General features: G+C 39.1%; 1 protein-coding gene across 1 annotated transcript; it reads right to left on the reverse strand.

Moving 5' to 3' along the window:
- On the reverse strand, window positions 1-21,906 carry cstf3 (cleavage stimulation factor, 3' pre-RNA, subunit 3). Its single transcript, XM_058388186.1, has 21 exons — window positions 21,747-21,906; window positions 19,675-19,776; window positions 19,425-19,520; window positions 14,543-14,575; window positions 13,195-13,292; window positions 12,975-13,041; window positions 12,839-12,873; window positions 12,627-12,753; window positions 11,907-11,984; window positions 11,593-11,755; window positions 10,405-10,514; window positions 9,623-9,739; window positions 9,460-9,534; window positions 9,236-9,379; window positions 6,471-6,573; window positions 6,089-6,158; window positions 4,948-5,143; window positions 4,087-4,237; window positions 3,808-3,902; window positions 2,228-2,288; window positions 1-691 (listed from the first exon to the last, which is right to left on the reverse strand). Exons 1-21 carry the CDS (start codon window positions 21,771-21,773, stop codon window positions 489-491), a joined length of 2,151 nt encoding a protein of 716 aa, XP_058244169.1. The 5' UTR covers window positions 21,774-21,906; the 3' UTR covers window positions 1-488.
- Between the last annotated feature and the right edge of the window lie 843 nt (window positions 21,907-22,749).

Here is a 22,749-nt window from a genome sequence, read left to right on the forward strand (position 1 = left end):
AATTTCTTTACTTGGTTTTATTGGAAGTGAAGTGAAATTTCCATTCGACTACAAAATGATGTTCGTGGTGTTTTCACTGGACTACACATGGCAAGCTCTGAACTATGTGTCGATCAACATCCAGAATAAAACTTTGTACAATATAAGCCACTCAGTTTTTAAAATAAAACTGTTTAAAAAAAACCCCCAAATGAACAAAAAAAGACCTTCAAAAACACGGGGGGGAAAAAATGATGAGACTCAAATGATCTGAAGAGTCGAGTCAATCACAATGAGTCAAAAAACCTCCGCTTTAGAAAAAGAGGTTAAACCCTAGGTGACGCGTTCCACTTCTCAACACACAGGACGTGTGTGCGTGTGTGTTTGTGTTCACACACCCTCACAGTAAAAAAACCATCCATGGAGGGGGGAAAGCTAAGAAGCCATCACTGGAGGAACAGAGGAACAGTTAGAAGAGTTCATGACGAGCATCAGTGTTTGTTTGGGACTCATCGGATGCGCTTCTGCTGCCTTGCGCGGTAGATATCGTTGACCGGTGGAGCGATGGCTCCTTTTTCCTCCTCCTCATCCGAGTCGGCGTTGGGCCTCTTCAGTGATTTGTTAGTTAGCGCATGGTTCTCCACAGGCCCGTTTCCTTCTCCGGGAACATCGCCACGGCTGCCCGTGATTAACTCCACTGCAGCTTCTACAGCTACACACACATACACATGGTTAATAACAGCAACAGTACAACGGATATCTTCATTTAAAGAAACCATTTAAGGAACAGTGTAAAGACTGATTCTATTGATAATATTTACATACCTACAGCCAAAATACTCAATAATTGCCTTTCGAACACTTTAACTAGCTTCAATCTACAACAATAACCAAACCTTTCCACCAACGCCATCAAAAACTCACTAATGAGAAACACCAATAATCAGTGTCAAAACATTCAACATCACCTACATCTAAAATTTGCCAAACACCTAATAAATAAATGCCACTGAATGCCATAATTGCACGTCACCCACAATCATTCATCATCAAACTCCCACATTCAGCAACACAAACACTCACTATTGAATATACAGTGATCAGGCATAACATTCTAAGCAGTGAGAGGTGAAGTGAATAACACTATCTCCTCATCATGGCACCTGTTAGTGGGTGGGATATATTAGGCAGCATATTAGGATATATAAGTGAACATTTTGCTAAAATCCATTATCAAACATCAGATATAAATCAAGACCAGCTAGAAATATAAACACCAAACATTTCCAAATAACATTCCATCAACACCAGTATCCACACTATATTGCCAAAAGTTTTGGGACACCCCTCCAAACCATTGAATTCAGGTGTTGTTTTTCAGGGGTTGGGCTCGGCCCCTTAGTTCCAGTGAAAGGAACTCTTAATGCTTCAGCATACCAAGACATCTTGGACAATTTCATGCTCCCAACTTTGTGGGAACAGTTTGGGGATGACCCCTTCCTGTTCCAACATGACTGTGCAAGGTCCACAAAGACATGGATTGAGTTTGAATGGATTGATGGAGTGAGTTTGGCGTGGAGGAACTTGACTGGCCTGCCCAGAGTCCTGACCTCAACCCGATAGAACACCTTTGGGATGAATTAAAGCGGAGACTGTGAGCCAGACCTTCTCGTCCAACATCAGTGCCTGACTTCACTAATGTGCTTCTAGAGGAATGGTCCAAAATTCCCATAAACACACTCCTAAACCTTGTGGAAAGCCTTCCCAGAAGAGTTGAAGCTGTTATAGCTGTAAAGGGCAGGTCAACTCCATATTACATTCATGTGTATGTAAAGGCAGACGTCCCAAAACTTTTGGCAATATAGTGTATCATACATCAGAAATCACCATAATTATTATCTAATGGCAAACACCAATAAAAAAAAAAAGTTCACTTTTGAGCACCAAAACCTCCAACAATCACTAGACGTCATGCAACAACCAAAATTCACCAGAATCAACGAACAGAATTCTTCCAACATTTCCCAATAACCATCAAATAAACATTCACAAAAAACTACATGGATAAAAAATTAAATTCTGCTATACACTTGTCAGAAGCAGCCTCCAAACACTGTCAAACACCAGAAACTTAAATTAGTGAACATTCTAGAAAACATCCTAAAGGCACCCAGGTACACCACCAACACCTGGTTTTGTTTCATGGAAAACACTGAATCAGTAGAAAGGTACTGTATGGTATACGTACTCTCGGGCAGATTGCATCTTCTGAACGACTCCATCAGCTCATCCACCTGGACAAATGGTCCCTGTGAGAGGAAGAGAAGTTGCAATGAAACTGAAAATCAGATGATACTCATAACAAGTCTAACAGATTTAACATGGACATGTGATCAGATCAATCTGCTATGTTTCAGAAAGTACAATATATGATAAACATGGAAAAACCAGAACTTCTTAACTCTTATCTTTACTTAAAACTAACTGTTACTAATGCTTATAATATACACAGTGGTCCCTATTCATTAAAGGTGTGTACAGTCAAATCAAGAATACACAAATTCCACTAGTTTCCTTATTTGTCAATTTTCTCTTTGGCGTATCAGTGTAGATGTGGTCAGTAACATTTAAATATCCTAAAAAGGCTCAGTTTGGAGGTAAAAAAAAATCGAATAAATACCAGCCTTTATAGCAAGCATACACTGATCAGGCATAACATTATGACTAATATTGTGTTGGTCTCCCTTTTGCTCCCATGCAACAAACTGCCATGCACTGTGTATTCTGACACCTTTCTATCAGAACCAGCATTAACTTCTTCAGTAATCTGAGCAACAGTCTGTTGGATCTGATCACACGGGCCAGCCTTCACTCCCCACGTGCATCAATAAGCCTTGGCCACCCATGACCCGGTCACCGGTTCACCACTGTTCCTTCCTTGGACCACTTTTGATAGATACTGACCACTGCAGACCGGGAACACCCAACAATAGAGCTGCAGTTTTGGAGATGATCTGATCCAGTGGTCTAGCCATCACAATTTGGCCCTTCATCAAACTCACTCAAATCCTTACTCTTGCCCATTTTTCCTGCTTCTAACACGTCAACTTTGAGGACAAGATGTTCACTCGCTGCCTAATATATCCCACCCACTAACAGGTGCGTGGGATCAGTGTTCATCAGTGTTATTCACGGCACCTCTCAGTGGTCATAATGTTATGCCTGATCGGTGTAGCTTATAGGAAGGTATTTGAGTGTAAAATAGCACAGTGTTAACATACACACACGGGTTTTGTGTCATCATGTTATTCGTAAACATGATCCCAATACACAGTAAATCCGTTGGTACTTTAATTAATAAGTGCATTTTTGGAGTACATGAGGCACCAAAGAGTGATGGCACTTGGGTTATGACACTTGGGTGGAAGCTTCAATTTTAAGCTATTCAAGCTAAATGAATTAAGGTCTAGTTATGAAGATTATTAAAAAAGAAAAGACAGATCTACTAGACCATCCTTTCCTTTCATTTTTCCCTTTCTGTTTTTAATCTTGGAAGAAAAAAGGAGACTGTTCTTTTTTTTTTTTTGCAACATCTGTACAAACATCTGTGTGTTTATTGTATGTGAATTAGATGTATGATGTATTAAGAGACATTGGCTTCTGCTGTGTGTGTGTGTATGACGTGCCATCACTTGTTTTTTGATGTATGAAGGCATCTGCATGTGGGCCATGAAACTGTTCAGAATCATTGTGTTTGCTCAGATCTGCACTCGTTTCAACACAAGCTTGAGGATAAAGGCTACGGTCAGATTGGGTGGTAGTACTCACCGTGAAACAGTTTGGCGGAGGCAGCAACTTCATGAGGATCACAGCAGCAGGGGGAACAGGGAACACTCCTCCTGGAACAGGGTGCAGGCCAGGGGCTGCCCCACACACACACACACACACACACACACACACACACACACACACACAAAATACCATTATAAAAGAGCACAGAATAAAGGCAACAGTGCTGTGTTTTAAAACAAGAGCAGTCCATTTGATGCTTGTAATGATCAGTGTAAAAGCAAGGAGGACATTTAAAACGGTCATTCTGATTCTTACGGGCAAGGTGTCGAGGCTGGAACGGGATCATCTGGTTGGTGTCTGGTTTGGGATACTCCGGCTTGCGGTCTCCGTCATCCTTCAGCGTTGGGGCAGAAGGGGTAACAACAGCCTCTGGGATCAGAGCGGCGTATTTGGCTCGGGATACGTCCTAATAAACAGAATCATCAATTCAAAAATATTATATACTGCGTGGTTATAAACATATATTTATTGTGCTGTTCTGCACTTCAGTCAGTCTAAGGATAATGTCATTTTGTACACCATGTCTGTCTTGTTCTTTGTGTTATTTTGTATATAGAGACTCTGTATTGTTTTATGAAAACTGCAGGTTTTAGTAATTCTGAGCAGTAAACATAAATAAATCTGGAGTAAAAAGAGAAAATCAGTCACCACTGACAATTCACTCTATTCACAGGTCTATTTAAATTTTTGTTAGCTCTTTTTTGACCTTTGAAGCAAATGCTTTTTCACATTAATGAACTCGAATGAGCAGAAAGTGAGTTATTTATGGGTGAGACTTTAGGACGGGGGCGGGGCTTCCATGCATTTAATATCAGAGATTTTGTGCAAATCATTCCAGATTAATATGTCGATTGGATCCATGTCCTGTTTTATTTGCTTGCTACATTTTGAGTTGCTGTACTCCAATGTTAAAGGACGTTTGGCAATCACTGGATATCGTGGCAGAGTAATACCGTGTAGAGACGATGGGTTTGTGCACAGATTATCTGGATTGGATGAGAATTAAAATGAATTTGGACTTGACTTGAGTGGTGAAACTTTAAAACTTTATATAATATTAGTAGAAATCGTTAACAGGTAACAAACATGGTGAATGGAAAGAAAGTCTAATCGCACCTTGTACCCAAGAGCTTTGAGCTCGCTGGTGGAGCAGGGGTACAGATCCATGAACTTGTACCTGTCCACCAACAGAGCCGTCTCCTTGCCCTCGTATTCCTCTTTAAAAGCCAAGAAGCGCCTGCGCTCCACCTTCAGGATACTGGCCAGGTCTCCGATGTTGCTCTCGAATGCCAGAAAGCGTGCCCAGATCTCCCTGTAAATCACACACATGTTAAAAAATGCACTTCAATGTGGCTTGTATCAGATATGAGGTATTGGGGATTCTATGACTGAGGTGCCATTTAGGTCTTTCATTTCTGGAAAATGAAACTTAATTTTGTTAATGATGAACATCTAAACTACGAAAACATGCTTTTAGGCTTTCAGATTATGTTTTTGTGGACAATGGCTGCATGCAATAATTTTCAATTATTTTTATAATTGAATATATAATTTATATTTATAATTTTTATAAATATTTTTTATTATTATTTATGCATATAAAAATCAAGCACATTTTCTCTTCCAAAAATTATTACCATATTCATTTGAGTTAAATTTTTCCTTTTAAACAAAGAACAAATATATTAAAGTAATAAAACAATAAATACCATTTTTTTAAATCACATTTTGTGATAAAACAATGTATTAACAAGGCTGAATTAAAATTATGGGACACAACTAAAAGGTAATTTTTTTATTTAGTTTATTTATTTATTTATTTTATTTTATTTATTTATTTTATTAATTAATTGATTGATTAAATGAATGTTTTTGTTTATTATGGATTTATAAAATTATGCAAAAAAATTATTTTAGTGTTTAATAATTTTAATGTTTAAATTAATGTTTTTTTTTTTAACTTAAATGCATGTTGTCATGAAGGTCATTTACCTTGATTTAAATGGGGTTTAATTTAGCTTAAGATACTGGCATACAGGCAAATGTAAAGTCAGTGGGCCTCAAAAGGCAATCATGGAATCACTCGTATGCTAAGCTGGTCATGTGGAAGTGGGTTTCTTGTGAAAATAAATAAAAGCACAGGTCTAACCTTAAGTCTAATACTCTTGAATAACCATTCAACTGTATTAATGTAAGCATTTGCTCCTTCCATGTTATTCACAACAAGTCAAAAACAACAAAAGAGTAGCTCACGAACCCTGATTTTTCCGGAGAAAGACTTCCAGATGTGAGAACCCTCTCAAACAGCACTCTGGTGTTGTTGTCCTCTGTGTAGACAAAGAATAGAAAGAACATAAGCAGAGACTATTTCAATAGAAAAGCAATTAATTCATGCTGGCCTTCCTAATCTCTTTAACAAAGCAGAAATACACTTGATATCCAAGTGAGTTTATTTATGGCAGCACAAACACAATCTCTTCATCTTCCACGAGTAAACAAGCTACGAGGTGGTAGTAAAATCACCACAAGTCCAGGACAAGATACTCACAAGCATCTAATTATGCTTCTAAAGAATGCCACTTAATATATATATATATATATATATATATATATATAGATGGAAAATACGCAGATCTTACCATTGAGGTGAGAGAGGTAATCGATGTACGCCAGTATATACTCAGGGATGTCTCCGTATTTCTTTAGACCAAGCTCGAAGATCTTAAATGCCACCGATTTGTCCTGAGGAAGAGAAAGAAGAAACAGGAGTCAGATTTAATCAGACAAGCAGATCTACATAATACAAGTGTAACAATAAATGGATAAAAATTAAGCATTTTAAGAAAGAAAAAAAAACACATCATTGATATGGTGAAGCTTTCTACAGGAGGCATTTTTAGCATTTATGTCATATAAAGATATAGAATTGGTGATTTGTAAAATCCATCCATTTTCTATACCCACTTTATTCCTAATTAGGGTCACGGGGATCTGCTGGAGCCTATCCCAGCGCACACAGGGTACACCCTGGACAGGTCACCAGTCCATCACAGGGCCACACATCCCATGTGGCCACAACCACACACACTCACACTCACTCCTATGGGTAATTTAGAATTAACAATCAAGCTAATGTACATGTTTTTGGGCTGTGGGAGGAAACCGGAGTACCCGGAGTAAACCCACACAGGCACGGGGAGAATATGCAGACACACAGGGTCTGCAGGCCCCTTGCACAGGGTTTGAACAGGCAGGGGCCTAATCTTCTTGCTGTGAGGCAGCAGTGCTAACCACTAAGCCACCATGCTCCCCTGTGATTTGTAACAGTCAGTAGGTTTTCCACCACTGGCGAGTCTTCAGGAGGGAGGAGTTTGAGCTCACGGTTTTTATGCCACATCGAAAACTGTATTTTATTTCTTATTAACTTCAAGAGGCTTAGAGATTAAACAATTTACATAAGCAAAAACAGGAATGAAATTGTTTCTATAACAAATGTAACTCCAAATGTTGCCTATTAATGAATTACAAAAACTGTAATTGCAGACAAATTGCTGCAGTATAAGAGGAATAAAACACTTCTATGGTGGTTACAGCGAACAGCTACGAGGAGCCTTTTATTATTTTCTGCATGCTTTATTGTGTTACCCCTTTATCACTTTAATAAAATTCCATACATTCTGCTTTTCTTAACCCTTTTAACAGTACAATGGAGTTCTGTTCAGCAAGTCTGATATAAAATGAGTCAGGACTCACTTATGAACAAGCACTTGGAGCAACTCAGAGAGCAGAAATGGGTTTCATATCAGCACTGAGGGTATAAATATTGGTGCGGAATAACGTTTGTTTCTTTTCTACAAATATATTGCCCCTAGGAGGGTAGGTCAAAACATAAAAAGGTATGTAAAAGTACCCGAGTGTCTACTTTTATATGAGTCATTAGGCAACATGGTGAAGTGTGACATGACAAAGAAATACAATGCTGAACATGTACACAGGAAAACAGGAGGAAATTCCATATTTTGGCCTCTGATAAAAAGAGGTAACACTGCTTTATTCTGTTCTCATTCTCAAATTTTTACATAAATTAATTACCTGCGTCTTGAGTAATCATTACTATTAACGTATGCAGCTCAGCTACGAATCTGGTGTGTGTTTTGCTCCAACTTAAATAATGTCAGTGACAAATAAATGAATAAATGTCAGTGTTGACAATGTTTAATTATTGTATATGAATATGAGAAATAAATAACTGCATGTCAAATAGCCAAGCTAAAAGTTATTACATTTGCTTCCAAAATAAACAGCTTGCCTTGTTCCATCCTGAGCACTGACTTCGTTTTTACAATTAACTACGCCCTCTAGTGTTCACTACTGCATAAACTACACGGATGTTACAGGTAAGCAGATATCCTTCCCATCCATTTTGTGAACCGCGTATCCTACACAGGGTCATGGGGAAGGGGACACATTAAACAGGGTGCCAAACCATCATAAGGGCATAATCATACACCTATGATTCTATCTATCTATCATGCATGATTTGGGCTGGAGGAGATTAGAAAAGCAAGAATACCTGAGGGGAAAAAAAACCCCACAAAATACAGGGAGAACATGCAAACTCCGAACAGGAAAGGATGCTGTGATATGACGTGACACGACTTATATTTTTACCAAACATCATGTGTTCATTCCTGTTCCAGCACAGTACTACTACTAAAGTTAAAGTTGTGTAACATCACCAAAAGTTAATTCCTGTTATCGCTTAGTAGAGCAGTTATGAACAGTCATTTCTGCACTTTTAGAAAAGTAATGCAAATGAGAAGTCCTCTGTCATGAGGAAATAAACTATATTGCCAAACGTTTTGGGACACCCCTCCAAATCATTGAATTCAGGTGTTGTTTTTCAGGGGTTGGACTTGGCTCCTTAGTTCCAGTGAAAGGAACTCTTAATGCTTCAGCATACCAAGACATTTTGGACAATTTCATGCTCCCAACTTTGTGGGAACAGTTTAGGGATGATCCCTTCCTGTTCCAACATGACTGTACACCAGTGCACAAAGCAAGGTCCATAAAGACATGGATGAGTGAGTTTGGTGTGGAGGAACTTGACTGGCCTGCACCTCAACCCCATAGAACCTTTGGGATGAATTAGAGTGGAGACTGCGACCCAGTCCAAAACTGGGATGTCTGCCTTTAGGTTTAGTGTGTTTATGGGAATTTTTGACCATTCCTCTAGAAGCGTATTTGTGAGGTCAGGCACTGCTTTTGGATGAGAAGGCCTGGCTCACAGTCTCCGCTCTAATTCATCCCAAAGGTGTTCTATCAGGTTGAGGTCAGGACTGCGGTCCAGTCAAGTTCCTGCAGTGAATATCTTCATTAATAAGAAAAGCCCAGAAGGCATCACCTTGCTGCAGTAGTACTCCATGAGCGCGGCCGTGACATAAACATGATGCCGTGTCCTGACGTCCTCTCTGGCTTTCTTAAAGATGGCGCGACCGGACTTGATTCCCTCTGCTCTTCTGGCGAACTTCATGTACTGGATGTAAACCTGAGGAGCAGTGCAACAAATTTCAGTGACGTCAAACAACTCTCTGCAGTTAAATTCACTGCTAATGAATTGAAACTCACCAAGGTCGGGTCGATGTCCTCTATGGCCAGGAGGCGGTTGTATATGCTGTGCACTTTTTCATATTTCATTCGACTCTGTGGAGCACAGGTCACAGGGACGGCGATGATTCAGTTTAAGAAAATCACGGGGGTTTAATGGTGCGATCAGAGCTGAAGGACTCACCTCCTCGTAATCGGCGAATGAGAAATACAGCAGCATGTTTTTCTTCAGTAGAGTTGAAATGGCGCGTTCGTAAATGTTAGCAGCCTCGTCGCTGAACAGTTTGGCGTTGTTCATGTCCTGAAATGTACAACGACGGCGTTACAAATAAACCATTTTGGTCTAAATGTAAAACTACTGAACCATTTTACTGCAAGTGCTGCCGAGTTCGCAAATCTAATTGGTCAGAATGTGTTCATTAATTACCTATAAAAGCAGGACTGACCGTAGTGACAGCTGATACATCATTGTTTCTATAGCAACAACACAACTACAGCGACTTGTATAGCAGATGCTCCATGTAATCTAAGCCTCATAATGAACAGACAGTGTTTTTATTAAGCAGTGAATAAAGTATGTGGAAAAAGAAACTAAGCTGTCTTTAAATGTAACACTAAACAACTACTTAACAGTCAATGACTATTAAAAATGAATGATTGCGGTGGTGTAAGGGGAACGAAACACTTACTGTTATTGGAAAATAATCAATCATCCCATTTGCCCATCACTGAATATTTTCCTATAACAGCATTTAATTCCTTACTTATCTTATAATACAGTAAACAAATTTGGCTTCCTACAACACATTTTTCTTTGTTCTAATTGCTTTTATAGAGCTGTAGACAGATCTGGTCAAGTGAGCACACATACACTTAGACACGCTAACATCAACATGTATTAAGAACTAATGATAATGATAATCGGTCAGTGAAAGAAAGAAAGAAAAAAACAAAACAAACACAAACCCCTTTTTCTGCCAGAAGCTTGCTGGACTGTTCCAGATACTGCGCAGCTTCATACCAGATGTCAGGATGATGGCCGAGCACTAAAAGGCACTGCTCGTAGGCGAACATGACTGCAGGAACAATCACAGACACGCTTTATTTAGTCAGATAACACAGTTTGCTTGGATGAGCGATCTGCAACAAATTAGGTTTAACAATATCTCAAAATCTCTAACAGCTGAGAAAAGTCTTCTTATTAATACTGGTAATGTTAAGTTTTTTGGAAGATATGCCTGTAAAGGAACAATACAAGTGTAGAAAGCTGGGCACAAGCAGTAGGATTTTTCAGGTTATGTTATTTTCCCTGCAATAAATTCAGTGAGGTTTCTCTTTATTTTAAGAAATTTGCAGGATCTGTTCAGGGCTTTGCTAAAACCGTTTCAGAAAGTTTTTTCCTCTTATTTTCTCCTCAATATGGTCACATTTCAATTCCCGCCCAGGAGAAGGATGCAGGCTAAAGAGCCGTTCACACGTATAGTGACTCACACTGAGAAAGCAAACAGAAAATCTTTATTTTTGTATTGAACTTCCGGAGTCATGAGTGACAGTGATTTGTGGTGACTAGATGTGGGTGTGTCTAGTTGTTGTGGCAAAGCTGAGAAAAGTTTAACTTCATGCAAATATGGAGCAGAGACTACCACGGATAATGAAAACAGTAGAGAGCAGTTGATCTGTCTCCTGTTGTGCAGAAAAGACGGACGAGATGATTCTTTCAATCGGCCAGTTCTTATGGTATGGTCTATGAGCGTATATAGAACCACAAGAGCAAATAAAAATGTAAAAAATGATATAGATTTTATTCAAAAAGTGCTGCGTAGAAAAATTTATCCCACATCATAGATATTCAAGAAAAGCTGATTAATGCATTTAATAACCTGGAACATTAGCTTCTATTTTTTAACCAAACAGAGATTTGCATTATAACAAAATCATGTTTCATAACTCATCGAAAAGCCTGGGACTCCCTTAGGGACATTCAGGTTGGGTTAAACTACATCAGCATTTCCTGCTCCTGCTTCATGGCCCGTGTACTGCACATCTTTGCATTTTTTCTGCCCTGACACTCCCAGCTCTTGAGGTTAAAATGAGCATGTCAGAGCTTGACATTGTGCAGTATAGAAAGAAGCTGAGACTGTAGTTTATAGTCACCTCTTTTAGTGATTAGTGTTTGGTCTTCTGTGCGTAGAGGGTTGCTTTTCTCCCACTGGATGTACTTCTTCCACATCTCCACTTGCTGAGCTTCCTGAGGAGAGTTTTGCGGGGGCACAGAGGGGGCGTTTCGGTCCAAACCCTTCATCACCGTTTCATATTCCTAAGAAAAGAAAAACGTTCAAGCAGCCACATTGGTCATGAAGGCACTTTATTAAAACGTAAAGAGTCACACAAGAGCTACTGGGTGAATGCTATACAGTAGGAACTGTCAAACAAAGCAGGAAACTTGTGATTGAAGCTGAAGCACCTACCTTGGCGACCCTCCGAGCGTTCATGTAGTCTCTGCTCCGATCTTCAATCATCTTTTTGGCTAAGTGGATATTAATTCCCTTTAAAATGGAAAGGAGGGTTACTGTGTACCACATAGTTATATATATATACTGTATATGAGCAAAAAAGTCACACAAACCTCCTTCGGTTCCATTTCTAGTACAATTTTATTAGGATATATATATATATATATATATATATAGAAACTGACCGATCTTGATATTATTCAGGAGGAAAATCTATTATCTATCAACAGCTCAATAATGAAACTATTAGTGTTGAACAGTGCATTATATCCCAAGGTCATGGGAATCAATTAACGAAACTATTTTTACACACACACACACACACTTCAGAATGGACCACAGCTCAGATATTCTGTTTCACTTATCCTACACAGAGTCACAGGGAACCTGGAGCCTATCCTTGGGGACTCAGGACTGCAAAAGGCACTGGACACCCTGGACGACCCATCGCAGGGCACAATCACATGTTCTTACACACTACAGACAAATTAGAGATGCTAATCAGCCTACAACACATGTCTTTGGACTGCTGGAGGAAAGCGGAGTTCCCAGAAAAACCCCTAAAGTAGAGGGAGAACCTGCGAACTCCACACACACACACAGAGAACAGAGGCAGGAAGCGAAAACCTAACCCTGGAGGTGTGAGGCAAGTGTGATACACTGTACTCATCTCACCTCCTCATATTTGCTGTAATCTCTCCATAGCTGTTCGATGTTGATCATGGGATTGACGCAGCCTCTCTGGTAGACCCTCCGCACAGCCGTGATGCGCTGGTTCTCTGCATACGAGCCCACCGCCTCACTACATACAAACAGCGAGAGATTTAAAACCTGTGCTGATGGCATATGTCAAAAAATAAATCTTCCCTGATGTTTAGTGTACTCACACTCCTTTGAGAAAGTTGATATAGTCCACCCAAATCTGCCGAGAGAGCAAAATGATCGACATTAATACTCCACATAATTAATAATAATAATAATAATAATAATAAATCCATGAGCTGCACATGAAGAGATCCTCACTTGGTATGACATGATCTCCATTCCAATTTTGTCCAGAGCGAAATCGTACGCCTGTGCCATCTTTTCCCTGATAATACAGACAGAGATTAGGGTCCATACGCTGTTTTCCCTCTTTCCTGTGCTACAGTTCGTCAGTATTGCTTTAAAGAACGTATCCGGGTTTGAGTATACGGACATTGTACTTCATCGTATCCGCCTGTACAGTACAGAAATCACATACTTGTAGCTGGGCAGCTTTCCTTTTGTTTCTCGGACATATGACAGGTAGCATTTCCACAGGTCGATGTGCAGAACCTTCATGAGACAGCGCTGAAACAACTGAGCAAAGAAAAGGACATCATGTCACCTTTAACAAGCATTTAATAAGAATACACAGTGAAGATGTAAGAATTTTCAATGTGTAGGCTCTTGGAAAATAGCATAAATCAACCTTTCCTTTCTCCCTAAGATACTAGACATTCTAGAACATGGGACATGTATCCTCCCTTTCTCACCTCTATCTCTTGTACAGTTTTATCATTTATGGTCCAACTTTAATCACACCATTTCCAGTGTCTGAGGTGCTGCAGTGTCTCTAAATGTGATTATTCTGTGCAATCAAGGGAATGTACTTATTAGCAGTTGGGTAAAACTTTTCCATCTTTGCACGACGGTGTGTTTTCTCTGTAACACTAGGTTTTGTCTTTAAAAAGTCACACAAAGTTCGGAAAAACTGAGAGGACAGTAAGTGGACGAATGGCATTATGTAATTGATCTCATGGACATTCTTTTAAAAATGTATGACGTGTTGTTCATGAATAAATAAAAGATTTTTATCACTGCGATATAAGACTTCTTTGTGGTAATTGCTATCACACCATCCAACTTTCCTGTCCCAAAGTGTTTAATTCCTCACTTATTTAAAATGCAAGATAAAGCAGGATACGGTAAAAGAGATGCCTCTTGTTAAAAGGTGTTAAATTGTGAGTGTGGCTGGTTGGAGACATCCTGCTGATCTCTCAATGACAAAGCCGTTGGAGTCATATTAGCAAACAGAACAAATTCAGCTTTAAGGATTTTTTTAATAATTGACTTTGTATCCTCAGTCAATTATCGTAGCATCTGTTATGCCGGTATAAGGCCAAGGCTCCTGGTGAACCCCTTGCACAAGAAAAACATTTCAGTACAAAGATTTATGTGCATGATTGTAAAGGACAGTTACATTTATAGCATTTGATAAAGACTCTCCACAAATATTTATATCATTTTTTTTTTTTACACAGCTATGGAGATATGGGCTGATGGCCTTGCTTAAGGGTGCAGCATCTTAACCACAGCACTACCCCTGCCCTTGACCACACGCTTCCCAGATCAGATCGGTTTGGTCTATAAAAGTAGTAACTGGGTGTGTGGACCTTTTGTCTCATCTCTGGTGCACCATCATTACTACAGAACTGATGATGAGCCACAAATGAGTAATCAATTATAAATATCTTCATTTAAGCCTAGACAGCATGACAGGACACCTTTACAGTTCATGCATTTGAATCTGCAGCATTTTTTAAAGCTAGAGAGGAACGAAAGCTTACCTTTTCAACCTTGTCATAGTTTTTAGCCTTGATCTGTGGACAGATTTCAAAACTTATTAAAGCGCTCGGAGAGGGGAAAAGTATGAGAACGGTCAGAGCTTTATCACTCACACACACTCTTTAAGATCAACAATGTGAAATTCTTACAAAACCCCATTAACACAGAGCCTGCATAAGGATGCATCTGTTTTTGCCATTGTTTTCCCCAGATTATGTTTCGCACTCAGACATTTGGAATTTTGGTCATGTGAAGCTTTAAAATAAAAAACGTAATTGCTGCCAAACAAATGGAGTGGTGCTTTGGGATGTGCGTAAATCTCTCCAATAACCGTTTGGATCTCTTGCATGTCTATTATCGTATTAAGATGATAAAGGCCTCATGTGAATTCATGTGGGGCTAAATACAGAGCACCGGATCATTTATCTGGGTCACAGAAGTCGTCTCGCTTTCTGCTACGTGAAAGAAACGGGGTACGTGCAATAGAAATAGGGAGGCCGTTTCCGTTTTTCATTCAGCCAACAAAAGTGGGTCAAGAACCCATGACTCCTTAGATACACACCATGAGACAAAAGCAAGGAGAGTGAACAAGCATTCTAAAATACTCATGACCCAAGTCATTTTATTTGACTCTGACATTTCCTTAGGGGCGAGACAAAACATTTAATACTGGAGGTCTGACCAAAACTAAAAGGGGAAAATATGGTTCAGCAGAATCTCTGTAGTGGCCTAAAAGGGCAAGAGTGCATCTTGTATTCGTGACACTACTATCTCAAAATGATTAGCACGCGAAAACGTCCCGAATTAGCAAGGAGCTCACTTCAAACATAAAACGTTAGGACAGAAAACAATACAATGCAAAAGAACAGTCGACGATTTAAAGTTACACAAACAAAATCTTTCCTTGCTAAGTTTATTATTATAGTCTATAATATCATAAAGTGTTTATACACTGAGGCACCACAGAGAGGAATAAGAAAGCTAGAGCGATGAATGTTTCCTCATTAAATGAAAAAAAAAAAAGTTTGTAATTAAAGACACTACTTTATAAAACATCATATATATGCGAGACAGTGTGGCTGTTAATAAAAGCTTGACTAGCTCTATATGGATTTCGTGAACAATCTACAGTTTATCTTCCACAGCATTCTCCCTAATAAGAGTGTTAGTGTAACAGATGCCTTTTATGTAAGGTCACAATGTAAAGACAGGAAGCTCACAGATCTTGCTTTGACTTTCATTAACAAAAGAAAGGTTGGTTTTGAGACCTGAGATGAAATCCAAGCTCCTTTTCCCCCCACACACACACAAACACACTCATGCAAAGCCAGTCTGTCACAGACACACACTTCCAGCCCAATAATTCAACAAATTTCTGGTTTATCAGTCAGTTTTATTACAAATAAGGATTGTTTGGATGCCAAACATGCATAAGACTAATAGAGAGCAAAACAAATAAAAAAAGAAAAGCCTAAAATATACGCTTAAAAAAAAAAATCCCTTCCTGTTTCCCACCAGCCCTTTGGATATTGTGCAGTTTTCTGGGACGTGTCTTTAGCCGTAAAGTGTCAAAAAGTCTCAAAGAAGATTTTTACTGTATTAAAAGTAAAAGTAAACTGATTATGAAATGTACATGTGCATTAAGGAAAAGGAAAACGTGAGAAAAGTCATTTAAGAGGTTTAAATTATTAAAAAAAATAATAATAAAAAATCTTTAAGGTTGTTGATGGCTGCATGACGGATGATCACCAGACACAGGAGATAATGGAACGAGACAGACATTTCTATATGCAAGCATTAAATAAAATAAAAAAAATAATAATTATAATAAAGTGAAAATGCAAAAATAAAATTAATTAATTTAAAATAAAATAATAAATTTACTTTCTTTCAAAGTAAAAAAAAAATATATATATGTAAAGCCAGCCCAGGTGATAAATATTAATATTTATTATTTCCAATTGTTGGTGATTATCAGAGACAGGAATTATGTGTATAAAATGCTGTTTTTTTTTTGTTGCACATATTAAACATTTAATATAAAGCTGAACTATGGAGTTAATGGAGTTACTCAAAAAGGGACCTTTGTATTAAAAACGATGAAATCTAAATGTGTAGCAGGATGGATCTCTTTTGTATAACTTGCTATGAACAGGTCTATTTCATTAGGCAGCAGATAGAAGTGTTTTGTTAAAAAAATAAGAAAAGAAATGGATTAGTTATTAGTTCACTTTTATTAGTTAATGCTAGTGAACACCTGACTAGACTAAAGGTAAGACTAATGTTTAATATTTCGCTCATGATTTTATCAAACTGAGCATATATAAAAAAAAATTTAATTAACGAGACAATTTCGCGTATATTTAATGCTCCAGATTCGAAGTAATCCAAAATCGAGCCACTCAATCTAACCTAAAGCCTGGGACACCTGACTACACCTTCAATCGATTTCAATTGCTGGCTCAGCTCAAGCTGTGCAGGGCAGCAGGTTCCTGGATCTGGAGTTGAAACTACTGAGACTCATCTACACCATAAAAGCAGTGTGAGTGTGTAAAATCTGGAGAAAATACACTATATGGCAAAAGGGTGTAGAAACTTGACCATCACACCCATAATTCTGTGACGCACGCATCACGGGAATTACCATTACTGGAACAAAGAGGCTCAAAGATGTTCCATCTTGTACAGAGCCTTGACCTTAACCCCTGTGAACGCCTCTGGGACCTCAGAATTCACTAATGCTCTGGTGGCTGAATGAGCTCAAATCCACACAGCAAAACCTAGTGGAAATCCTTTCCAGAGGAGTGAAGGTTATCGGGGTTAAACCTGGAACTGGGTGTTCAAAAAGCACCTATGGATACGATGGTCAGGAATCCATAAACCTTTGGCCGTCTAGTGTATAAGCCAATCAAAGAAAGGAAAATCAAAATTGTTGGGCCATTTTATTTTGTAAGAAACTGAGAGCAAACGTACAAACCATGCAGGTTTGTTAGTGGTGAAATACTTACCATGCAAGTTCCCCGTGCCCCAACACCAATTTTCTCGCCAATTTGATTTACGTTCCAATTTCCACCCAATCAGCTCTCCCCTATCCTATGACAGCAACCAAGCAGGAAGGTAAACACCAACATGGGCTTTCTTTCTCACAAAAACATGGAGCCAGGTAACAAACGCTCATTCGGTGTCATAAGGCAGAATAACACACTCTGAGGAAAGCGTTATCTGCCCTCTTCCACATACACCAGCTCCAAGAGTGGCTAGAGTCACTGGGATTGACCGGGAGCTCCCAGAGAGCACGGCCGATTCGGCTCTTCGGCTCCATCTTCGGGATTCGAACTCGCGATTCAATCTCCTCGGGATCTGTTTCCCCATGTTAGTATCAGCTCTGCTTCATTTACTGGACTATAAAAACAGACAATTACGATCATACTTTGTGCTTAGTTATAGATTGTGTTGTGAAAGAAAAATGAAGGGAAAAAAAAATAAACTTACAGCTACGAGTTAAGATTGTGCAAAATAAAATAAATAAATCACACACTCATCTCAAAACAAAGTTCATCTCAGTCATAAGTAAGCGCTTAATATTTATAAAAAAATAAAAAGTCGAATTTGAACGTGAAAAGACAAAGTCTTTCAATTAAATTATACTTTTATAATTATGCCTTTATCATGAAACCTTTGTTCAGCAAATGAAGCTTTTTAGAAATCTCACTGCACATAAATGTAGCCAAAATAATAATAATAATAAATAATAATAATGCTGTCAAAGTGACAAATTTTTGTAAATTGCTTTATTAGTTTTAAAAAATAAACAAATAAAAGGTGATGGAAAATGGTACCTTTACCAAGTGCGTGTGGGGGGAGGGACACACCCAAAGAACAGCTAACAAAGAGTATGTGCTAAATAAAATAAATACCAAATTAAATACTTGTGATTTCTTGTTTAAGAATAAATTTTGCAGCGCTACAGCTCTATATATGCAAAATAAATAAATAAATAAATAAAAAGGCATGTTGGCATCACACCCTGTAGTTTGGTTGATTGAGAGTTAAAGTGCTTTCCTCACTAGAGTGGACTTGAAAGCAGACTGAGATCACTTCGCTCAGACCATCTCGGGTGCGAGTGCGGGTGTGGTGTTCTCACCTGCCGCGAGAACTGCCCCGAGTGGGAGAACACGCCAGGGTTCCACTCAGACAGGCTAAACAGTGCGTATGTGAAAGCACCCTTAGGCATGCGGTTTGCGCAGTGCAAAAACTGGTAGCTACAGGTTTCGATAGCCAGATAGCCTCAGATCAAATCTACAGGGAGTAGCATGTCTTGTTGAATTGGAGTATAACTGAATATAATTGTGCGAATTTGGTGTTAATAAATTTACTATTCCTAAACATGAAAGTCGTATGCCTCAGATGTACAATGTGTGTTTTTTTGGCAATGTTGGGGAAAACTGAGATGAGATGTAACTCTAGCCTGACATTAACATTATGCTGCAAACCGGCCGTCGCTAAAATCGGCCAAAGGACAAAATGTGTTAATTTGCTCGGCTCTATCTTGCGGTGTTCACACAGATAATCCACAAATGACCTCAAAGAAATGACACAGGAGGCAAGAAATTGACACAACAAGTGAATAAAAGGCTAAAGCACTCTGATACTATTAAAAGAGTTTAATGCTGTTGCAGATAAAACATGCAACAATATGAACTTAACCTCAGAAAATTGAAAAGGAATGAAAAATAACGGTTACAAACCCCTCCGCCCCAAATCCCCCTCCCAACCCCAACCCAGTACCGCTATATGAGGTAAAGTGTGAAAGTCACATTGTTGATCTGGATATAAAATGTCATTTCTAGCACACATAAATAGGAAGAGGAAATAGATTTTAACCTCAGCTTCAATGTATAGCTTCCAGAATCTGCCCGAACTGGGGAACTGCGTGATAAGTCTCTCATACGTCTTCCTTGCTTTATCTATAGGTTGGTTCTAGAAGAAGTAAAATGCATTTACATACATGAAAGTAAATCATCGGTTTATTTAAGGCAGGGTCGGATAGGCAAACCCTCCCCACCAGCCCGATTTCAACTCCCCGATTAAAGTCACCCCAGGTAAAAAGGAATGCAACCCTGTGTCACTAAACCTGTGCTTCTCGAATCAGTATGCTCCATGCGTCCAGGTCATATGGGTTTTCTTCCAACTTCTTCTCGGCCTTCTTCACCTTTTCTGGAATATACTCCGCGGCCTGCCGGGGAAACAAATGAAATCGACAGAAGGGACAGATTAACAGAAATGCAAGCCTTGTGCAAGCTAAAGTACATCGCAAACACAGAAGAGCACTTTAGAGATAGGAAACTAGCAAACATTGTTCTCGCAGCCTCATTGTGTTTGAAGATTGAGGCAGTTTACACAGATCAGCTTTCTCTTTAGATTAAGCTCATACACCGCACCAGCTCATACAGGAATTACTCAACTTACAATGGAGTGAAATATTGCCAGGCTAGAAATTCCCATCACTTGTTCTGGAGAACCCCTTCCCTGTCCGATACGCACCTGATTCAAACCTGTGTAACAAACTACAACTGTGTATACAGGATAAACTGAAAAGTGCTTCAAAACACTATTTTCCAACACAGTCTTCACAATACACAGGGTGTTTGATGTAGTTCTTTTTGGCTGCTCCCTGTTTGGAGTCGCCACAGTGGATCATTTGATCCGCATGTTTCGATTCCGCACAGGTTTTTACGCCGGGTTCCCTTCCTGACGTAACCCTCCCATTTTATCCGGGCTTGGGACCGGCACCGAGAGTTAACTCATCAGTGGCTGGGTTAGCTTCCTGCCCAGGAATCGAACCCAGGCCACGGCAACGAAAGCGCTGCCGCTGGACCATCAGGAGGCTAGTTTTGTGTATCTGGGTCACAAATCACTCTACAATCACTCTTGCTTAAGACAAGTGACTTGTGAAGCCCGGCCCAACTCCGACCAATTTTCCCCTCAAGTTACTCAGTAGAAACCTAAATGTCTAACCATATCTATACGATACATTCAAACCACTTTAGTTTAAAACACATTTAAGTTACATATAAAAATATGAAAGTGTAGTTAAGTTGTTGCAGTTATTTTCTTTCTGTTTTTCAGCCAAACTAATTTCAGGTAGTCCCGAGTGGGGTGCTGAAGAAAGGTCAGACCACGGGCACCACGGGATTAGTCTGAGGAATCGTTAGAACCGACTTTGTGTGTCATATCTTTTAACTGTTCACAGAATTGAGTAAATCTCAGCTATCTATGAAATCTCATACTATCACTAGTCATAGAAGCTGAAATCACACTGAGGTACAAAATGAATGGTCACTTGTTGCTTATCAGTGTTACGGTAAGCTTAGAGGACAAATGTATTTTTTTGTGTGTGTGTTGGAAACCGTGCAGGAAATAAACAAGGAGACACATTAAAACTGAACTGTGTAGTAAACTGTCTACAGTGGTAAAAGAAATCAATAGCATTCTGTTGCTCCTAAGGCTGAAATCTGAGGAATAATACTGCTTTACGTTGGCTCATTCGAGAGAGGGGGCGAATACTTATGATCCCCTTATTTATTTCAAATAATTCCAATAGAAAGGTGTGTTTTGTAAACATTGGTGACACAAAACCCCCTTATTTACGTTCATTTTACAGAGGAAAGTTTAAAGGGTGAATACTTTTGCACGCCAACGCTGCAGATGGAGCAGGGATTTAGTTGCGCAGCTATTAAACTGCGCATGCGCGAAAACATCACGTTTTATAAGCAAAGCGCAACTTTATGGTGTATAGCCTTCTGACATTATCTTGTTTACCTGTTATATAAATACATCTAATGGGCTTTTTTTAAAAGTCATGTTAGGACTTTAGCTTGTAAGATAAGCTAATAACAATTAGATAAGAATAAGTTGATTTAGTAACCTAGGTTCTCATCACACGAGCCACTCCGCCCTCCTTTAGACCTACACCGTGTTATAACCTGCTCATCTCACCAGGCTTAAACGGCCGAGTTAAAACAAAACAGAAACAACCGACAAGTAACACATTTCTGTTCAGCAGCTGATCGTAAACTCTGCTCTAATCGTCCATGAACATGACGGATTCATCGTGACCGAAATTCGAATACAAACAAGGCCGCAAAACACCAATGAATTACAAAAGTGGTTGGGGAAAAAAACAATCAATAAACGCGTTTTTACCTGATCTGGAGCGACTTCTGCAGACATTATCGAATTACAAAGACGCAACTGTTTTTACTAAACCTCCAAACACCTAGACACCATAAAACAAGGCTCTATTTCAGCATGGCCTGCCTGTTTCTTTATGCATCTCATAAAATGGCGAGCTTAGCACGGCTACTTCCGCTGACACCGGAAGTGTACGCAAAGAGCTGGTTGTTTTGCCATTTGCAAATTACGTTTTTTATGCGTCGTGATTTATGTCCAGTATCATGAATTCAAACAATACAGTATGTTATCATTTGCACAATAAAAAGTGATTATATTTACATTTTTGCACGCGCTTCGACCCGAGCCCGTTTTTAACTGTCCAATCAGAGACCTGTTTCGAGGCGCGTGAAATCAACCAATCGAACATGCGCGTGAAAGACACGTGAAAGCGTGTATATAAAGAAGAGAAAAAGAGAAAAAGAGAGAGAGAGAGAGAGAGATCTGAAACGCATTAATATAAAGTAGATAGAAAGATAGACAGAGTGAGATGGATGGATGGATGGATGGATGGATGGATGGATGGAGAGAGAGAGAGAGAGAGAGAGAGAGAGAGAGAGATCTGAAACGCATTAATATAAAGTAGATAGAAAGATAGACAGAGTGAGATAGATGTATGGATAGAGAGAGAGAGATCTGAAACGCATTAATATAAAGTAGATAGAAAGATAGACAGAGTGAGAGATGGATGGATGGATGGATGGATAGAGAGAGAGAGAGAGATCTGAAACGCATTAATATAAAGTAGATAGAAAGATAGACAGAGTGAGATGGATGGATGGATGGATGGATGGATGGATGGATAGAGAGAGAGAGAGAGAGAGAGAGATCTGAAACGCATTAATATAAAGTAGATAGACAGAGTGAGATAGATGGATGGATGGATGGATGGATAGAGAGAGAGAGAGAGAGAGATCTGAAACGCATTAATATAAAGTAGATAGAAAGATAGACAGAGTGAGATGGATGGATGGAT

Source organism: Hemibagrus wyckioides, linkage group LG04, assembly GCF_019097595.1.
Source record: "Hemibagrus wyckioides isolate EC202008001 linkage group LG04, SWU_Hwy_1.0, whole genome shotgun sequence".
Classification (NCBI taxonomy): Eukaryota; Metazoa; Chordata; class Actinopteri; order Siluriformes; family Bagridae; genus Hemibagrus; species Hemibagrus wyckioides.